This window comes from Histomonas meleagridis (genome assembly GCF_020186115.1).
Source record: "Histomonas meleagridis strain 2922-C6/04-10x chromosome Unknown contig_9, whole genome shotgun sequence".
Taxonomy (NCBI): Eukaryota; Parabasalia; order Tritrichomonadida; family Dientamoebidae; genus Histomonas; species Histomonas meleagridis.
Window position 1 is genome coordinate 805,908 of NW_027150923.1, and position 19,689 is coordinate 825,596.

Below are 19,689 nucleotides of genomic sequence, written 5' to 3' on the forward strand. Positions count from 1 at the left end.
CCTGATGCAAGTACTAAAATATTTGGTGGAATATTATCTTTATTAAGAAAATCTTTGATAAGATACAAATTACCATGGATCGCTGATTCACGAATAATATCATTAATCTCAATTTTATCTTCTAAAAATGAAAAAATTTGATAATTATGATATTGAATACATTTTATTATGTCACTTATATTTTTGTTTTTGATTCTTTCAAAAATTTCCAACGATTTCGTTGGAAAATCAAAATTCATTTGAATTTTTTTAATCATTTCTAAATTTATAGAATTTTCTTGATTGCCTTTTTCTAAATTTTCTAAATTATTTTCATAAAGATATTTAAAGATATCATTTCGATGAAACTTAATTGCTGTTTCATATGCACCTTCAAATGTTGAATGATTTTGTTCACATAAATGAATAATTTCTTTATTTCCACCTGCAACTGCATATTTACCTGTATTTTTTATATCCGAACCATTCATAAGTAAATATTTAAAACATTTAATTGAACCAAAAAATGCTGCATAATCAATTAATGTAACATTTCTTTGATTAACAAATGAATATCTTTCATATATTGATGATTCAATTGCTTGATTAAAATCAAAATCATTTTGTGATGATATTTCTTGAAGTTTTTCTATTTCATCTTTTCGAATTATTTTTGCAATTTCATTCGGATTTTCTCCCTCTTCAATTAATTGTTTATGAAGTTTCCAATCATTTTTCGAAAGTTCGTCAAAGTGATAATAAAAATTATTGAAAAAATCAGATGATAATTTTTTTATTTCATGAATTTCTTCATCTTTTAGAAGGTGTGCAAAATAGAGCTTTTTAAAATTATATGTAAAATTTAAATTTTTTATATCATATAAATTATGTTCAATTAGTTTTTCCGTGATAAAATATGATTCATTTGTTTCAGATGTAACAATAAAGTTTATGAACATGTTGATTATATTTGAAATATTTGGATTGATTTTTTTTTCTTTGATTTCAAGAATTTGCATAAATTTTAAATAAATTTCAAAATTTTTCCTATGTGAAACAAAAGAGTAATATACCATTTGGGATATCATAAAATTAAATGTATATGAAAATTCCTCATCATAAGTGTTCATTATTAATTCAACTGAAGATTCAACATTATTATCATCTAGGCTAAAAATAATTTGAACCATATTGCTTAATTTATTAAGGCATTCGAATTTAACCATCCAGTAAAAATGCTCGACCATGAGTGAATAAAGTATTGAAACATAAACGTCAAATTATGACGAACATCAGAATCACATTACTTGAAATTAAATAATAAACGGCACAACGATAAATTTAACGTTCTTTCAAAAGTTGATGATCGATATCGTCGTTATCGTCAAATTTATAACGATACGCCAATATAAACTGGCATTTTTTTTTGTGAATTTTGATAGGATTGTTTTTCGTGGTTTGAATATCACTTAACATTTGAGTGATGCTTGTTTCAGAAAGAAATGAGCACGAATTCACTAAGGAAGAACAACGTCGTATCATTGATTCTCTTGACTTGTTCGAAATTTCAGAAAAAAATATACATAAAGGAAAATTCTGTATTGATAGAGGAATCATCAAATACACAGGACAAATCGTTGCAATGAAAAGAGCCTTAACAGAAGATTCATATAAATCACTTGTTAATGAATTCAAGACGTTATGTAAATTATCACATCCAGCAGTCCAATCATTAGTTGGTTTTTATTCCAATCCTGATTACAAAAAGGCAGTTCTTATTACCCCGTTTTATATTAATGGTACTTTACGTAACATCATTAATTCACCTCCTTCAGAATGGAATTTACTTACAAAAACTATGATTATCTTTGGAATTGCTACTGGTTTAAAGTATCTTCATGAGAAAGGTATAATACATCATGATCTTAAATGATAATATTCTCATTGATGATAACTTTCATCCAATTATTGCAGGTTTTGGTGATTCACATAAAAATCCTAAAGGAGAACTAATGTTCACACTTCCATATATTGCACCTGAAGTTTTATCAGGAGGACAATATACACCAAAAACTGATGTATATTCATTTGGGCTTCTTGTAAATGAAATTTTTTCTGGATCTCCTCCTTATAAAGGTTTGAGTAATCAACAAATTAATGAGAACATTGCGGATGGTAATCCTCCTCAAATAGCATCTAAAATCCCGGATTTATTCAAAAAAATATTTATGAAATGCATTAAAAAGGATCCAAGTAAAAGGACAAAATCAAAGGATATATTTAAGAAGATAAAGAATGGCCTTGATGATTTACAAGTTAATAGATCAGTTCTTGACACATATAAAAATCAATTATTGGATTCAGCATTATGTCCATTAAATAATTTTATTATTCCAACACCTTTAATTGAACTTCCTGGAAAACCACATCCAACGAATAAAGAAGGATCTTATCCAATATTATTAGATGTATTTGAGTCTGTTTTGAAAAAAGCAGGAGATAGATCAATTGTTTTGGTGATGCTCTTTGGTCCATATCAATCAGGAAAATCTACATTTCTTCGGACACTTACTGGAAACGCGGCATTTTATGCAGGTAAGGGTATAAAAAGTCAAACACAAGGAATTTTAATTGATGGTCCATATATTGTTTCTGATTTAATTAATAGGCTTGATGATAATTATTGTCAACTAAAAGAGAAATGTAATTCACTTGATATTGATAAGGATACGGCAATGTTTTTCATTGATTCACAAGGTATTGGCGATGAAGATTATGAATTAAATCTTAAACCAGTATTGGATAAAGTTAATTCAGTATTTACATCAATAACAACAATATGTCTTACTGTATCTAATTTCAATGATAAAGTTGATGATATGAAAACAATATTAACAACAATTCGTCGTGCACAACTTTCTTCATCTTTTCCATTATCAAAAGTTTATTTTCTTGTGAAAAAATATCAAGACCTAAATAATGTTTTGCATTTAATGGATCCTGAAGAATATAAAGTAAATATTTCTGGATTTACAAAATTATGGTGGAATGAGCATAATATTGCAAAAAACCTTTATAGGCCAGATTCATTAATGCCATTGCCACTCGGAGATGTTGAACATAATTATCCTGGTTATGTTAATACAGTGTACCAAAGTTTATATTATATTTTAAGTTCCATACCTAAAGTAAAATTTGAATCCGACCAATACATACAAGCACTGAAATATAGTTCTTATCCATTATTTGATCCATACTTTATGAACTTTATGAATCTTGTTTTGAGATTTGAAAATGAAAAAATACCAAATACACTTGACTCATCTCTTAGATATTGTTGTTCATGTTGTATGCTTCTTAATACAATGATCACAGCAGAAATAAATTCTATTTCTAAATTTGATGATCTAAAAGAAAAAAGAGAGAATTTAGAAGGATTAATTAATATTAATACAAATATTGTATTGCCATATATTTTAGGGAGTGAAGAAATACCATTCGTTGACTTTAACCAGTATGTATGCGAAATTAAAAGTGATGTCCGTTCATATTTTTATGCAAATAAGGCAAAATCTCAAAGCACAACATTTAACCAAATTATAAAATTTTATGCTGATGTCTGGAGTGATATTGCAATAAATGCATACAAGCCAATAAACAAAGTAATTGGATATATTCCGGTTATCAGAACAATTGCAAATGTTTATTATAATGGTGTAATAATTTTAGGAAAGAGTATACTATCGTTGTTTTATGAAGGAAATAAAACACATGAATATGATTCCACAACAACCTTATATCCTTATATTTGGGAAAGAGACATTAGAGAAAGAAAATTTAGTGTAATTGATATGGGTCAAATTACAAAAAGATTGGTTAAAAGTGATCAACCATTATATGTATTTTATGATCAACCGAATCATGATTCAACACTTCTTTTTCAATCTTTAACAGGTATAAAACTTGATGCAAAAGATGATAAATATATAATACTTCATGATAATGTTACTTTATCAAAAGTGATAACAAGATTTGAACGCTATTCCAAAAAACGAACATCTACACTTCCTTCACAAATAAATTTCATCTATGCTAAAGGCATTAATGAAGAAGAACTTCGCAAGATCGAATCTACACAAGGAGTAAACACAATTTTTATTACGTCCTTTAAAGAAGGTGAGCGTTTAACAGTCTTACCGAAAAATGTACAAATGTTAAATGCTTTTATATTATCAGATAATTATTTTCATTGGGGCGTATATAAATTATTTTATAAGAAGGAAATGTGGCGCGTAAATAACTATTATAATGGAATCAATAGAAAATCTGTTAAATTTTTGCCAATTTATGCATCTGATTATCAATTTGATAAACATGGACCTCGATGCGTTACATCAATTAAATACGGGTGCAGATATATACTCAAGGATCCCAACTTAGTCTTGAAAAGTGATGAAATCAGAGAATTTGAAACAAGTACACTGGATTATGAGCCAAATAAATAAAATGATTTTTTTTTTATTTTTTACATTTTTTTTTTAATTGCACTTATTTCCACATTTAAGTATTTTGTTCCCAATATTTTTAAATTACTAATTGAAAAAGAAGGAATTGATATAAATGCTAATAATATTATTTGATTTTATTCAAAGCTTATTTTAGAAATTTCATGTTTTATAGAAATATTTGGTATTTATTTGAATCGTTTTATACAGCATCTTTTTATGGACATGATGAAATTGATAAATTATTAATTGAACTAAAAGGTATTTAATGTTAATGCTTATTTATATTATATAATGTTTCGTTCATAAATTTGATAAAATTTAGAATTTCATTTCATTCAGTCAAATGATTACATTAATTTTTTTTTATATATAGTTCATTATATATTTCTGTGTTTTTTAAAGAATTTTAGGTGGTAATGAAAGTGTTTTTGGAATTTCATATGTAATTAAATTGATAATTTTTTCTTTTATTTCTATCACATTTACAATTCCTTTATATAAGCCAATAGCCAAAAATCATATTAATAATATTTATTTAAAAAGAAGACATTCTCTGTTGAAATCTATTTATCGATGCTTGATCACCTATAAATTCACCAATGACTTCGGGGCACCCCTGTATCGTTTCTTTTACAAATTGAATCATTTGTCTTAACGTCTGCTCGTTCAATTTGAATGATCCCAAAACTTTTTCTTTGTAAGCCAACGTTTGAACGAATACTCGTAAAAATTCCTTCAAGAAAACCTTCGCGATATCAGGTATATTCTGTATTAACATCAATAAAGATTGATAAATATGTTGAGCCTCCATTTCATCACCTTTAACAGGTAATAATGTCAACATTTTTGGTAAATATTTATTGAAGTCGAAATTTTGTGGGAATTTTAACATCAAAGAACATAACAATGATATAACGTCAGTCATTGTTGCCCAATAATGAAGTTGACCAGAATTCTCTTGTTCGAATAATAATATATCAACTTTCTGGAGTATTTCCGGTATTTTTTGTAACATTAAGTTTGGCTCGTTGTCAATTACTTCACGTATAGCTATAATTGGCTCAGGTATTACAGTGAAGTTACAAATTGATATATTATCTATAAATGCTTTTAGAATGAATTTCTTTTGTAATGATGGTATGTTATTTAAGAAATTAATATAATATTGCCGTAAAACTCCAATATATTGCGATAATTCGAATTCACTTTCAACATGTTTCCGATGATCTAAAAATTCATTAATCGGAAATATGTTCGGAATTTTCGTTGCAATTGTAGCAAAGAATCGATATATTTGCATCGATAAAGTTAAAAATGCTTTTTCCGAATTATCAGTTTCTTCATTTTGACATTCCAATTTATTATTTAATCCGATTTTCCCATATTTAATTGATTCCATTATTAAGTCATCAGGTAAATTATATCCGTTCTCTAAAAATCGACTAAAAACTTTAAAACATGTCGAAACATTTATAGCACCATCTTCTTCATCGAAATGTTTTAATATGATTGTGAAAAATTGCGTTGCATTAATTTGTGGATATAAAAGATGTATATAAGTTGCAGCTAATGTCGAAGCTACAACTAAATCTTCAGTGATTGAATCCATATAAACATAACAAAACGAAAGCCATTGTGTAGGATCTGAAGGTATTAAACAATGACAACGCTTAAAGATATTTTTCATTAATAAAAATGTATTAATCATTGAATTAATTTGACTTTGATTTCCTGCAAATAACATTTCCATTTCTTCATCATCTTCATCATCATTTTCATTTTCTTCATTATTATTATTATTAGTATTTTCATCTTGTGTAATTTCTTCAGTAATAATTGATGTTATAAGTGTTTGAATTGGAACAGAAAAAGTTTCTATTTCGGGTATATCACGTGTTAATATATTCGATAATGAACTCATTACTGATGATCGAATATCATAATCATTCGTTTGACAAGATTGTAATAATAATTGCATCGACGGGATAAATATTTCATTGATATTATCTGAAAATCGGATAATGTTTGATAACGCTTCAATCGCATTAGCTTTTAATATTGGATCTTGTTCTTCTGGTATTGATGCTGCTTGGAATATGATTGGTAATAATTGTTGGATATAAGGTGTAATATCTTCACCAGAAGAAAATATTAAATATGAAATAACATCAAAGATTAATGGTAAGTTAAATTGTACTTGATATAATCGTGATAATACTGATATACATGGCTCAATTAAATTTATTGGAATGTCACAACACATTAATAACTTCTTTAATGATTGTAACGCCATTCGTAAGATATCAACATTATCAATGGTTAATACATTAATTAATAAGCCAATAAATTGACTCCCAATATCACTTTGTCCTTCTTCTAAAAGTTTCGCTAATTCGCCAATAATATCAATCGATACTTCTTTGGCACAAATGTGATCGATTTGGAATACAAGAAGAATAAATCTGGAGATTTCAGATATATGTTTTAATATCGATTCACTTGTGGTTGAGATAATACGTGATAATGCCATCGCTGATATAATCGCTTCTTGTGGTGAATTCGTTGATAATTTGGATAATAATTGATTCAGAAATATTCGAGATTTAACTTTAGTGGATAATTTCTCAAGAGCTACAAGTATGTACATTGAGTTTTCATTGTCTTTATAACTACCATCAACAAATAATTGTGATGCAATAAGTAATGTTTGCTCGATGATTTGTGGAATTTGTGGTATAAGTTCTTGCCCATGTGCTGATATTAAATCAATAATTGGTCCATACGCATAAATTGGATTAAGTGGTACATTCGCATATAAGATTTCAAGAATTGCATTGGTGGGAATTGGAAATTGAGATTTGTCCATCGCAAAACATACTTTTTCGGCAATTTGAATAATGAACCGTTCATCTCCTTGTAAAAAAGATTGCGAAAAGATTTGTAACATGGTTTGAAACGGAGGAAGAAGAAGATTTAATCCTTCACTTTCAAGTCCATCAGTGGATAAAAGAACAGAACAAAAGCCACAAGCTGTGGAGAGAAGGTTTTGATCAGAAATGGTATAAGCATTCATTATGAGTGATACAAAAAATGGAAGATTAGAAGATATAGTATTAGGAGCTAAATGTGGTGCAATGTGGCTAAGACTATATAGAGCAAATTCAATAGAATTTATTTGTTTGTCATCAGATATTAATTTGGTAATCATTTCAAAAAATTGGGGCCATCTTTCTGCTTCAGTTCGAAATATTGGACGACATGAATAAACTAAGCGATGACGGATTAAAGGGATTGTTTCTTTAAAAAATAAATTTAATATGTTGGACTTGATTGGTTCAAGAAATTGTGACTTAGAAAGTTCTTTTTTCCAATTGATTTTAAGGGATTTCCCTAATTCAATAGCTGCAAAATGTCGAAGTGTATCATTTGCTTCATTGTTGAGTAAATCAATTATTGTTAATGTTGATTGTGGATCATTATAATAATTTAAAATAATATTAAGTATTGCATCTCTATCAGCTTGACTTGTGTCTGGCGCTAATGATTTTATATAAAGATCTCTAAGATTTTCAGCCATTTTCTTTGGTCATTAAATTCTGTGTTCATTGAATTCAGTGTAAAGTATTCAACATATTTCACTTCATTTTTTGATTTGGTTCACTTTTTGATTCATCCACTTTTATTTTAACAATATTCAACTTATTCACTGCAAATATTACTACGAAAATGAATTTTTTCTATTGAAAGAAAGAAATTTAGTAAATTATTATTAATCGAAATCACAAAATAAGAAATTTTAAGAATTCTTTATTAATAAACATTTGTTGATCATGTTTAAAACATTAGAGCATTTTTCTTAGTTCAAGCTCCAAATTGTTTTATCTAATCCATTCATCCAATTACCACTTATTTTCTGTTTTGGTTGTGCTTTACACGTTTCGACTGTTTCCCTTAAGTTAAATGATCCGAAGTCTGCAGGTATCCTTCTTTGACCGAGTGTTTTTGCAGCTTCAGCGATTGCTGGCACAGAACTATTTCGCAGTGCTCTTACTTCCCATAAAGTCTGTGGTTTACAATCTTCTAATTTCCCATCGACATCAGATACAGGCGCATCGATTGGTTCTAAAAGTGCTTCAACACATTCATGTGCACGAACCAAATATTGTAATAATCCTAAAATATCTAATTGAGTATTAACTGGAACCCTTAAAAGCATTCGTGATAATTTAACAGCAAATGCTGTAGGTATTCCGGTTTGAAGTGTTTTAGAAGATAAAACACGTGATAACATATCAAAAAATTTGGCACTTTTCGGTGACGATAGGGATTCGGGTGAAATGGAATTGAACGCGATCGAATAGAACTCGGGAACATCGACTGCACGGTCGATCGAGACTTCAACAAGATAAGGAGTGGAAAGAGATGCAATTGTGGGGCCTCTGTTGACGTTTTCATGGAGAAAATCAAATGTGATAAGAGGATCATCAACTCGTGAGAGAACATTATCAAAACCTTCAATAAGGATGTGGAGCTCATCGTCTGTGAGATCGGGAAGTTTAATAAAATTCTTGAAAAGATCTGAGAAAAATGAAGATGGATGTGGATTTGGAAATCCTGTGGAAATAACACGAAGTGCAATTTTGCGTTTTTCAATTATGTTTTCTGAAAGTTTCTGGTAAACACAGTTTTGGAAATTTGCTAAACTAAGAACAGAAGGATCTGTAATTAAATCAGATTCAATAAAAATATAAGCACATGCTGAATTTAAATTTGCGCCTTCTATGAGTAGATTTGATATTGCTTGTGCTACTGTTTCATTAATAGGAAATGCAGTTGAGTTAAGATAATTACAAAATGCTAAATACTTGCCATCAATAAATGAATAAACTTGACGTTGTATTGGGGTTGGATATTTTTTGTGACTTGCAAAAGGAAGCATACCTGTTTGAAGATGACGAATAAAAAAAGATGACAATTCAGATACTGCATCATCAAATTCTGCACCATTAGATGTTACAATAGAAACAATTTGGTCTAAATTTCGAATTCCTTCATCTGTTGCTAAAGCACCAACGATCGACATTTTTGTGGTCGGCAGGAACAAACGTTCTCCATATCCATTTTCTTAATTTTTTCACAGATCCCGTTCAGTTCTATCTTGAATGAGAATAAAAATTTTGATTTGTAGTTACTGATTCTTCTAATTATTTGCTTTTGACAACATATTATTATTTACTAATTTTTCATTATATATCTGGTATTATGAAATGAATTCCCTTTTTTGTTGTTGTAAACATTTAGTAAACATAACATACTTCTCACAATTTTTTTAAAAAATCACAATTAAAATATTTCAAATTAGCATCTGGTTTATTTCTTGTGCTTGGCTGCTTCCTTGGCTTTGATGGATGCTCTCCATGCTTTGTGAGCTGCTTGCTTGGTCTTAAATAATTCTGCCTTCTTTTCTTCATCCTTGATTACTCTCCATGTAACTTTTTGATCTTGCTTTGGAAGTGCGAAAAGAGATGGAATGGATTCACCTGCTGGAAGTTTTTCAGTCTTAGTGTGAACACGAACCATCTTTGCCTTATATGCTTTAAGGCGTTCGATGTTAGCTTGTTTGATTTCATCCTTTGTATGAACACGGAATTTATCCATTGCAATACCCATGAATCTAGCGCGTGATGGTTCAAATCCAGCAGCCTTAACTTCTTCAACTGTGAAACCACGACCAAGCCTTACCTTGCGGTTGTAGCGTACTGTTGGGCAGTGAACAAGTGGACGGAGTGGTCCTTCAACTGGACGTGGAGCAATTTTCTTTGCACGAATTGCTCTTGCGATTTGCCTCCTCTTCTTACGGGCTGGGTCATCAAAATAGAACTTAATACGACGGAACCAATCCTTACGAAGGTGATCATTTGGAACTCTGTTGTTTTTGCAAACCATCTAAGCAGAAAAAGGTCAGACCAAGTCTAACCGTAAATTAACCGGTTATGAAAATTTCAAAATAAACCATTCAAAGTTCAAAAATTAAAATGTTCATTTCGAAATTAATATGGAAATTTATTTAAAGAACAGCTGCCAATTGGCAGTAATGCATTCCGGTTTGGTGGGTATTTTGATGAAAACATTTTCTTATATGCAATATGAACATCAAGCGACCGTGAAATTAGATTACTTGTGTGTAAAAACCAAAGTACAAACGCAGCAAATGACGCTTTGAAAAAGAAACAGTAAACAGTCCATGAAAAGATTTCACTTGCATAATTTGGACAACTAATGAGATGAAAAAGTAAATTGCCAGGAATTCTATATCCCGTTTCCCCAGCTGTTCTTAAAAAGCATAGAATGTAGTCATGAATTGATGCTAATGATTCGGAGGCGATAAATAAAATTGTTAAAATAATTTTAAAAATAATATTTTTCCGAGTAGTATCAAATACAACTAAGCAAGCATTAATATAACTAGCCAATATGGTTCTTAATGAATAATATAAAACACTTTTAATTGGCCATGGCTTTGAATTACTACTCCTAAACAATGAGTAAATGAGAACTCGATGAATGTAATGCACTGAATACAAAATTAATGGAAACGTCATTCTATGATAAGATAATCCGAAGTAAATTAAATAAAAAATAAAAGGCCCACACCCATGAACAAAAATAAATGCAATTCTGTCTTCTATTTCTGTGTTCTTTAAATTTCTTACATAAGTTTTTCCGTATGGAAATTTAATATATTTACGAAAAACTAATAAACTACCTGCGAAAATTGACGAGCATTTGACAATATTATCGAAGACATTTGGTGATGTGAGTTCTTTGATAACAGATTTCCAAATGAGCACATTGTTTGAACCCATTTGAATTTTGCCAATAAAAACCGTCACATTCTAAAGTTTATAAAACGGCTTTTCGATAGTTTTTTGGGGAATCCGTTATCTGTAAAATAAAAAAATTTAACACGAAGTAAATCGACCCAAAGCCAATTCTAAAGTTTACATAATCTTTATAAAATACATCCCACAGATATATGTCTACAAAAAGGACAATCATGATGCCATTTGAGTATAACAAACTAAATGGTACCTCAAATTACAATAAAATCAAAAAAGCAAGTCAAACCCAAAATCATAATTGGCTGAAATTTGAAAGGAAACGAAATTCAACAAGAATCGAACATCTTTTTATCATTGTTCAAAGGAAGAAGTATAATTACATAATTTTTTTCCTTTGCTTTTTTTTATCAATCATAGTATTTATCATCTTTTATTTACTTTCAGTTGGAATGGATCATGATAATGAACAATCTTATGCTTTTAATGTTTCTCAAATTATTTTTTCTATGTCAATTCAACAAATCAACAATCTTATATATGATACAATAGTTCTATCTAACTTTTTTATGAATTATTATTTTGCAACCGATTTTTTCCCACTTAACCTCAATAATTCACGAACCATTTTAAATGCATTTCTTTCAGCACGAATCTCCAATTTTCAATTTGGTAATAAAATTAACTTTGCAAGGCCTGATGGCTTTATTATTGGTTGTCGTTACTATAATCGAACCAATGGGAAAATTTATTATCTTAATGAATCAGGAGGTACAGTCAAACAATGGAATACTCATTTTAATGAACTAAACGAATCATTTCCATATGGTGAGCCAAGCGAAACATTTCCTGATACCCTTACAAGCTCATTATGGTTTCGGGAAGCGATTGAATCGAAATTTATCGGCGCGACGACCGTTTATTACAGTAAAGAATTTCCGCAAATTTCAATTTATTCGTCTACATCAACTGAACCTAAATCCATAGTTTCCATAGATATGCCAGTTAGTCGTTTACGTAATGCTTTAGCTAACATACCCATTAATTCACAATCACGAATTGTTGTTTATGATAATGAAAACAAAGTTATAGCCGTTCGAAGTTATCAAGTTTTAAACAATTTACTTAATTCATTTGATGACATTGATGATAACATTATCCAATGTGCATATTCACAAGGGCTCTTTACGTCCACACCAATCGAAACCACGTTTACATGTGATGGACAAGAAATGGAATTTTTATCATCGATAATACCAATTGTTAATTGGTCCGTTGGGATGATCATTAATTTTGATGGCATTACTTCCAATTTTGGCGATGATTACACGATCACATTTGTAATTTTATTATTTGTATTTATTGGCGTTTGGGTTTTCATTGTTGCGATATTATATGTAATTAAAAGTTCATTATCGAAAGTGCCCTCGAAAATTATGGACAAAGAGAAACATATTCTCAACTTAAAGCCGAATGGTATACCAATGGCAGTGATTGAGTTAAGACGAGCGCTTTTAGCGCATAATAAGAATCGAATTATTACTGATTCGATTGGAAACACAATAACATCATTGAATGAATCTTGTGGGAAATTAAACTTCGAATATACGCAAATCAATGATGGAATACCACATTTTGGTGCATATCAAAAGATGTTACAACAATTTTGTTTAAATGAGGAATATAATTTTTTGGTAACGAAACCTCAAAATAAAAATTATGATTCAAATGAAATACCAAAAAAAATATTAAAATTAATTACAAATTATCATAAAATATTCGAATTGAAATTAGAATTAAAAATCGATTTGGTGATTTCAATCGTATTAAAAACAAATACTTTCTTCAAGAAAAAAAGATTAAAAATGTTTTTGGGAAATTGTTTAAAACATATTTCAGAACTAAATTTTCCGATTTTTTTCGACTCGATTTTGTTCTTCGATTTAATTTATAAATATAAAATTAATTCATTCGTAAATAACTCCGATTTATTATTAGTAATTTATTTTCTGATTATATCGTTCCATGTATCTATGAATAAAAATAGAAATAATGAAGAAATCATAGAAAGATTCTTTTTAAAGGATACAAAAAAAATTAAAAAAATTGTTAAACAAATTTTCGAAAAATTATTTCCTTATAAAACGGTTAACGATGAAAACCGTTGGAAATGCATGTTAACGTTCGCTTATAAGTTAATTGATGTTACACCAATTGATAAACAATTCTCAATAATATCTGAAACAAATTATTATTTGGTCGAGAAATATCAGTTAAATTATAATGAAACTTTACTTTTGGTGAAATTTGTTTATATAACTTCATTAAATTCGTTCTTTTGTAATAAGGAAATTATTATAAACGAAGTAATGAAAATATTAAAATTGGATAATAATGACGAGGCAAAGCAATGTATGGCTAAATGGGTGATAATACCATTGCTGTCAACATTGTGCCAAATTGTCGGTCAGGAATTCGTTGCAAAATTAAAAGGCGGCTGAATGGAATCAATAAATGTTTCTATGTGAAATTTTTTAATTATTTTTAAATGAATATAATAAAAGATTCAAAAAAAATTATGTGCTACACATAATGTTTTTGAGAGTAAAGAACATGATTTATGAATTCTTTAGTTCAGATATAATTATTTAATTTCATCTTTCCTTAAAAATCTTTTTTAGATCAATAAATTAATTGTCCATAATAATTTAATAATAATTTATTTTCCTTGCTAATTAAATAATATTATGTTATTACTAACTGACATATGATAAAATTTGAAAAACAAAAACAATAAGAAACACATTTAAACTTATTATCAAAATAATTAAAAAAATTAAAATTTGTAAAGTTTAATCTGACACCGCATCAACATATTCAACGTCCAAATGATCTTCGAACGATTTAGCCATACCGGATGGTGGAGGTAGAGACGATGGCATTTGCTCCTTTGGTTGTAATAATTCGGATGACGCGTTTGATTTCGTTCTTCTTTTCCTTGCTTTTCGCGGAAGTTTTTTCTCTTCTTTCATTAGCGCAATGATATAATCGTCGAGCTCCAATTCTTCGTTTGTGGCACTGATGATTTCGGGATGCACAACGAGATGAGAACAGAATTCGGCGATCGATGTGATATCTGAACAAAATTGTTTTGAAATACCATCAAATAAGGATAACAATGCAATACGGAAAAGATTGGATTCTTGATGGAATTTCGTAAGCTCTTGGGAAAAGGCAATAACAGATTCTTTCTCGGCTAATAAATTTTCAGGAGTATCTTCTTTTTTAACAGCAGCAAGTTTCGCTTGATAATCATCAAATTTTTCAATGGATGCATTAAGGCGTTTAATGACTTGATCTGATTGAAGAAGAAGAGGTTCTAAGGCATTTGAATAATTTTGGAAGACTTTCGAGAGCTTGATCCCAACGGCACCAAATTTCATATACATCTCTTGAAGTTTTTCGGGGGATGAAGCTGCTAATGTCAATAGAGACTTGGTAAAAAAGTGATTTATTTCTTTAATTAATTGTTTTATACATCCGATGTGCTTTTTTAGTTTACTCTGGTATCAGAAAAAAAACATACTATCATGGAATTAAAATATTTAATGTCAAATGTTTGAGCAACAACAGACTGCTTCTTCATTTTGATTTTAAATTGCACAATTTTGGGGCGCCTTAAAAATTTAAAACGTTTTGAGGCGATTTTTTGTGTAAAAGCGGTTGAACCATCGGCAAATACTTTTTAATAAACTAATTAAATGTTGAGACTGCCTGAAACCAACTTAAAAGTTTTAGCATTTTTTCCCATTTGAAATGGTGTATAATGTTAAGTTACTTAGAAGTGCAAATTTAAAATTATATTTTAATGTTTAAATAATCAAAAAAATTATTAAATTTGACATTCTATTTTTAACAATAATTATAAAACCATATATGCAATGACATCGAAATAGCGATACTAAAAATTAAATGGTATTTGCTCAGAGTGGCACTTGCTCGATTTTTTTTTTTTTATTTTGCACAATGCTTTATCTGACATTGATTTAAAATTTCTGAACTTTATTTTTATGCATATGTCTTGAATGTGTAATCGGTCTATTCACTTTCAACAGTCATTTGATAGAAATGTGTCGGTTTGATACAAATTTTTCGTCATTCAACGGTTATCGACTCAATCATGTAAACTAGAAAATCTCTAACTATCAAAATAAAAATCAAAATATCTTATGAAAATATTGTGCTATCTTTTATTTAAAAAAATATTTTGCATAATAAATTATACATATTATTATAAATAAGTATTAAATAAATTTATCTTCTTCAAAGTAATATTTTTAAATTTTTTTTATTTTGGTTTTTCAATGATGAGTTCAAAATTTTTATTTTGTTAATGACAAAGATACAGCCAAGAACACGCTCAGCTTCCTTAGTAGCAAAGATTAAGTTTGGTGCAACAATACAATTAAAACCTATTCCAAAGGCTTCCTCAAGCTCGATAAATAGAAATAGGAGTCAATGCGTTTTCAAAATTCAATTAACTAAAAGCGTAACACCAAAGCACATATCGCTTCGTGAAAAACTCCGCTACATTAAAAATCAAAGAAGAAATGGAAGAGTTTGGACTCATTCATTACTTCCTCCAATTCCACCCGCAAAACAACAAACTAAATTCAACCGGTTCAGGCCTGAGAGAAGGAATGCACGAATTTGGTCTTGGAGATCCACCCTCACTAAGCCAATTGTTACTTATATCTTCACTAAAAAGATGCCACTCATTCAAATCAAAAATCAGCGCCGAAATGCACTTGTCTCAATACACTGCGATAATAATAGCAATATTGATGAATGAAAAACGCCACATTCGAATGCCAATTTCGTGTCAACTTTTTCTAAACTTTACATTAATCGATTTTGCGTTGAAACAGAACAATGATTTTGTGTCTTTTCATATGTGAAATTACCATGACTCCTTAAGGATTATGCAACAAACTCGGTTTTCTAAGTATTATCGTTTTGAAAATTCGATTAATTGAATCACATAAATTTTCTGAAATTGAAGTATTCACATATAATTTTTCGCCTTTTAGATTTTAGCTTCATTAACTTATCCTTTTAATTTGTGATATTATCTCCTTTGAGTTCGAAAATAAACAACATTTTGAAATAACCGTTCTGTAAACGATGACATAAGCTCACAATTGTGAAAAACGATTAAATATATTTCATTTTAGATGACGATGGAATACTAATTTGAATTCTGGTAATGTGCCATAAGTTTTAATTGAATTTATATTGTCATTGATTTTTCATTGAATTTAAATTTTGCTGCTTACAACCAATTAATGGATCCAGAAGCTTTTAAAAAACGAAATGAAGCATTATTACAAAAAAGGTTGGCTAGACAAAAAAGAATCCTTGAACTCAGGTCTTTAGAAAATGGTGAAAAACAAGAAAATCCAATTCAACAAAGCAAAGAAGTTAATACAAACATTCCAAAAGTTGTTGAAAAAAAAGAAGAACAAGACAGCAAAGAATCTCAAACCAAAGAAATTAAAGAAGTAGATGTTCCAAAAGTTGATGAAAAGAAAGATAAAACACAAGACAACGAAGGTATGCCACCTCAACAAGGAGAAAAATCAAATTGTGAGAAACAAAAAGAAGATGAAAAAGACATCCAAGAAAAATTTCAGAAAATTTCAGATGACATCAACAAAACAAATTCAAATAACGCTCAAAAGTCAAATTCACATTCGTATTTACATGCACATCTTTCAAAACAAGACAATCGAAGCATTTTTGACACATTGACTAATAATGGGAAAATAAGTAGTGCACCTACACCGATGTTTTTACGCATTCCACAATTTCTCTGTTTTGTAATTTCTGCGTTTCTTTCGATTTTTGCTCCAGATTTTGGGTTGCTTTATTTAATTTTATCTGATTTCATTGCACATTTCTTAATGCCTTTTGTATTTAGTCCTAAGAAGCAAAGTTTACTTGTTGCATGCATTAAATGGTTAATTAATGGGTATAAAAGAATGCATATATATCTGTTAATAATATTAATGACAAGAGTATTTGTAAATATTTTCGATAAAAGCACACAAATAGAGCATGAGTTGTTTAAATAAAGTAATATCTTGTTATGCATTTAAAATTTTCTGATTATCTATTGCATAAAGAATGTGAATTAAAAAAATAAGACAAATACCATTTTTTTTCAACATGTAGTATTTCTGCACTTGTTGTTACAAAATTACTTTATAAACTCTTTTCCAAATGTAATGAAAGCGCAAAAAACATTTTCAGCAATGTAAACGTTCGAAAGGTGTACGTTTATAATTTTCATACATGTCTATTTCCCAAGAACAATTAAATGCTCTCGAAAAAAGATTGCAACAAACTATAGACGAAAAAGTTAATAATCTTCGTGTCGAATTAATTTCGGAAGCACGCACAATAATTGAAAATTATCAAAGAAGTGATAAAACTGCAGCACGACTGCAAGATGCTCTTGACAAGATCAAATCTGAAGTTCTTCGGGTTGTTCGTTCTTCAGTTGCTTCACAAATATCAGCAATTCGAGCTCAACAAGATCGTGAGTTATCGCAATTAACCACTGCAGTTACCACAACTATCAGCGATCGCCTTCGATCACTCAAGTCCGAGGTTGCTGATTATTCTGCAAGTGAAAGAAATTCATCACGTAATTCCCAAGTTTCTTCTCTTGAACATCAAATTAAACTCTCTCTTCAGCAACTAGACACCACTAACACCAATTTCCAGCAACAACTTTCTAGTATCATTTCCATGATTCGAAAAGAGAAATCTGAGATCACTTCACGCGCCTCAGAAATTTCTCTTTCGCAATCACAAGTTGACGAAGAAGAGCGTAAAATCCGACATCTTCAAGCCGAAGTTGCAGCGCGCGAAAAACAGCTTGCTGAAGAGCGAAAATTTTTGCAACAACAAACCGAAGAATTTATGAAAGAAAAGCGACAAATTGAACGTTCGCGTGCAACGTCTGGAAGAAGAGGAGCACAAGATCGTGATCTTGAGAAGTCGATACTTCGCGAATTGGAAAGTATCCGAAGAAGCATCGGCGCATCAGAAGTTTCATCAGTCGTCAGAGAGCTCAGAGACGAAGTTTCCGCGATCGCAAGGGAACGAGAAAAGCTGAGAAACGCAAGAGAAATGATGCAGAGGACACTGATGAACGGGGGCGATATGTCGTATGGCGGATATCAAACAATGATCGACCCGCGGCAGTCAATGATGTGATAAAATTTGGTTTTGTGTCTAAATTTTTGTTAATGAAAAACTTTTGATGAATATAATTTGGGAAGGAAAAATATTTATATTAATGAAATTAAAATTAATTAAATTTTGTTTATTAATTTTATATTTTGCAAATCATTTTCAATTATATTAATGATTTTTATGTATCAGCGGAATTGCGATTACCATAATGGATTATGGTTTCAAAGAATAATGGTTGACAAATTCAGGATACAGAGCTAATTTCCTATTAGAGCAGGTGCATCACAAAAAAGGTTTAAACGATAATATGTATAGCTTTAATTAGAAAAAAAAATAACCAAATAATGATATTAAAACAACATTTTGCAAATAAACTTTTGATTTGTTCATATTATTTAAAATATTTTTTTTAAATTTTGGATTACATATTTCTTAATATACTAATAGCCAATTTCAATAACAAAAATAGCTTATTTTCTTTTAATCCATCCTTTTTGGAAAAGATTTCATTTATATTTTTTGATTATTTTTATCATAAAAATCTTCTTCATAAAAATCAAATGGTTCTTATCTATTTTTCTTCGATCTTAAAATATTTTCTATTTTTGCACCTTTCTGTGATTTATTCTTTTCTTATGGTCATATTGTTCACTATCACATGATTCTTCAAAGTAATGACATTCCTTCTCACTTTTAGAAGAATTTTTTGAATGCTTTCTTTTTTTTAATGGGTAAAGTTGGGCCCGATATTTTCTCTGTTTTAGCTTTTGTTATCTTTTTTGTTCTTGCTTTGATTGATTTGCTAAATGTTTTAAATTCAAGTGTTAATAATCCTACCACGTTTTTGCTTTTATTTATTGTTGATTGCTTCAAGTAAAAGTTTTTAATAATTTTTGTTATTTTGTTTAATTTTGATATTGGAAATATTATTGTGTCCACAATCTTATTCTTATGATAGTCATCAATGAATTGATATATATCAATAAATAATGAATCCAATTCAGGCTCTTTACATTTAAAAAAGAATTCATCATTCCATATTGGATTTTGTGTTTTTTCTTGAATAGAAGAAGCAAAGCAATTGGTTGGGAATTGACTTC

At 29.3% G+C, this 19,689-nt stretch overlaps 6 protein-coding genes across 6 annotated transcripts; 2 read left to right on the plus strand and 4 right to left on the minus strand.

Annotated features, from left to right (window-relative positions):
- Positions 1-1,462: 1,462 nt before the first annotated feature.
- Positions 1,463-1,912, plus strand: GO595_009460 (TKL family protein kinase; the record flags this gene model as incomplete). The annotated part of the gene is made up of 1 exon (XM_067923148.1): positions 1,463-1,912. The coding sequence occupies one exon, from the start codon at positions 1,463-1,465 to the stop codon at positions 1,910-1,912; it is 450 nt and encodes a 149-aa protein (XP_067770462.1).
- A 3,552-nt stretch (positions 1,913-5,464) lies between these two features.
- Positions 5,465-8,064, minus strand: GO595_009461 (uncharacterized protein; the record flags this gene model as incomplete). Its single annotated transcript, XM_067923149.1, has 2 exons — positions 5,465-5,511; positions 6,210-8,064. The coding sequence occupies 2 exons, from the start codon at positions 8,062-8,064 to the stop codon at positions 5,465-5,467; spliced, it is 1,902 nt and encodes a 633-aa protein (XP_067770463.1).
- A 279-nt stretch (positions 8,065-8,343) lies between these two features.
- Positions 8,344-9,570, minus strand: GO595_009462 (nucleolar complex protein 4-like; the record flags this gene model as incomplete). Its single annotated transcript, XM_067923150.1, has 1 exon — positions 8,344-9,570. The coding sequence occupies one exon, from the start codon at positions 9,568-9,570 to the stop codon at positions 8,344-8,346; it is 1,227 nt and encodes a 408-aa protein (XP_067770464.1).
- A 287-nt stretch (positions 9,571-9,857) lies between these two features.
- GO595_009463 (ribosomal protein L13e) lies at positions 9,858-10,433 on the minus strand (the record flags this gene model as incomplete). Its single annotated transcript, XM_067923151.1, has 1 exon — positions 9,858-10,433. One exon carries the CDS (start codon positions 10,431-10,433, stop codon positions 9,858-9,860), a length of 576 nt encoding a protein of 191 aa, XP_067770465.1.
- Positions 10,434-14,178: 3,745 nt separating this feature from the next.
- On the minus strand, positions 14,179-14,775 carry GO595_009464 (uncharacterized protein; the record flags this gene model as incomplete). Its single annotated transcript, XM_067923152.1, has 1 exon — positions 14,179-14,775. One exon carries the CDS (start codon positions 14,773-14,775, stop codon positions 14,179-14,181), a length of 597 nt encoding a protein of 198 aa, XP_067770466.1.
- A 2,905-nt stretch (positions 14,776-17,680) lies between these two features.
- On the plus strand, positions 17,681-18,610 carry GO595_009465 (uncharacterized protein; the record flags this gene model as incomplete). The annotated part of the gene is made up of 1 exon (XM_067923153.1): positions 17,681-18,610. One exon carries the CDS (start codon positions 17,681-17,683, stop codon positions 18,608-18,610), a length of 930 nt encoding a protein of 309 aa, XP_067770467.1.
- Positions 18,611-19,689: the final 1,079 nt, after the last annotated feature.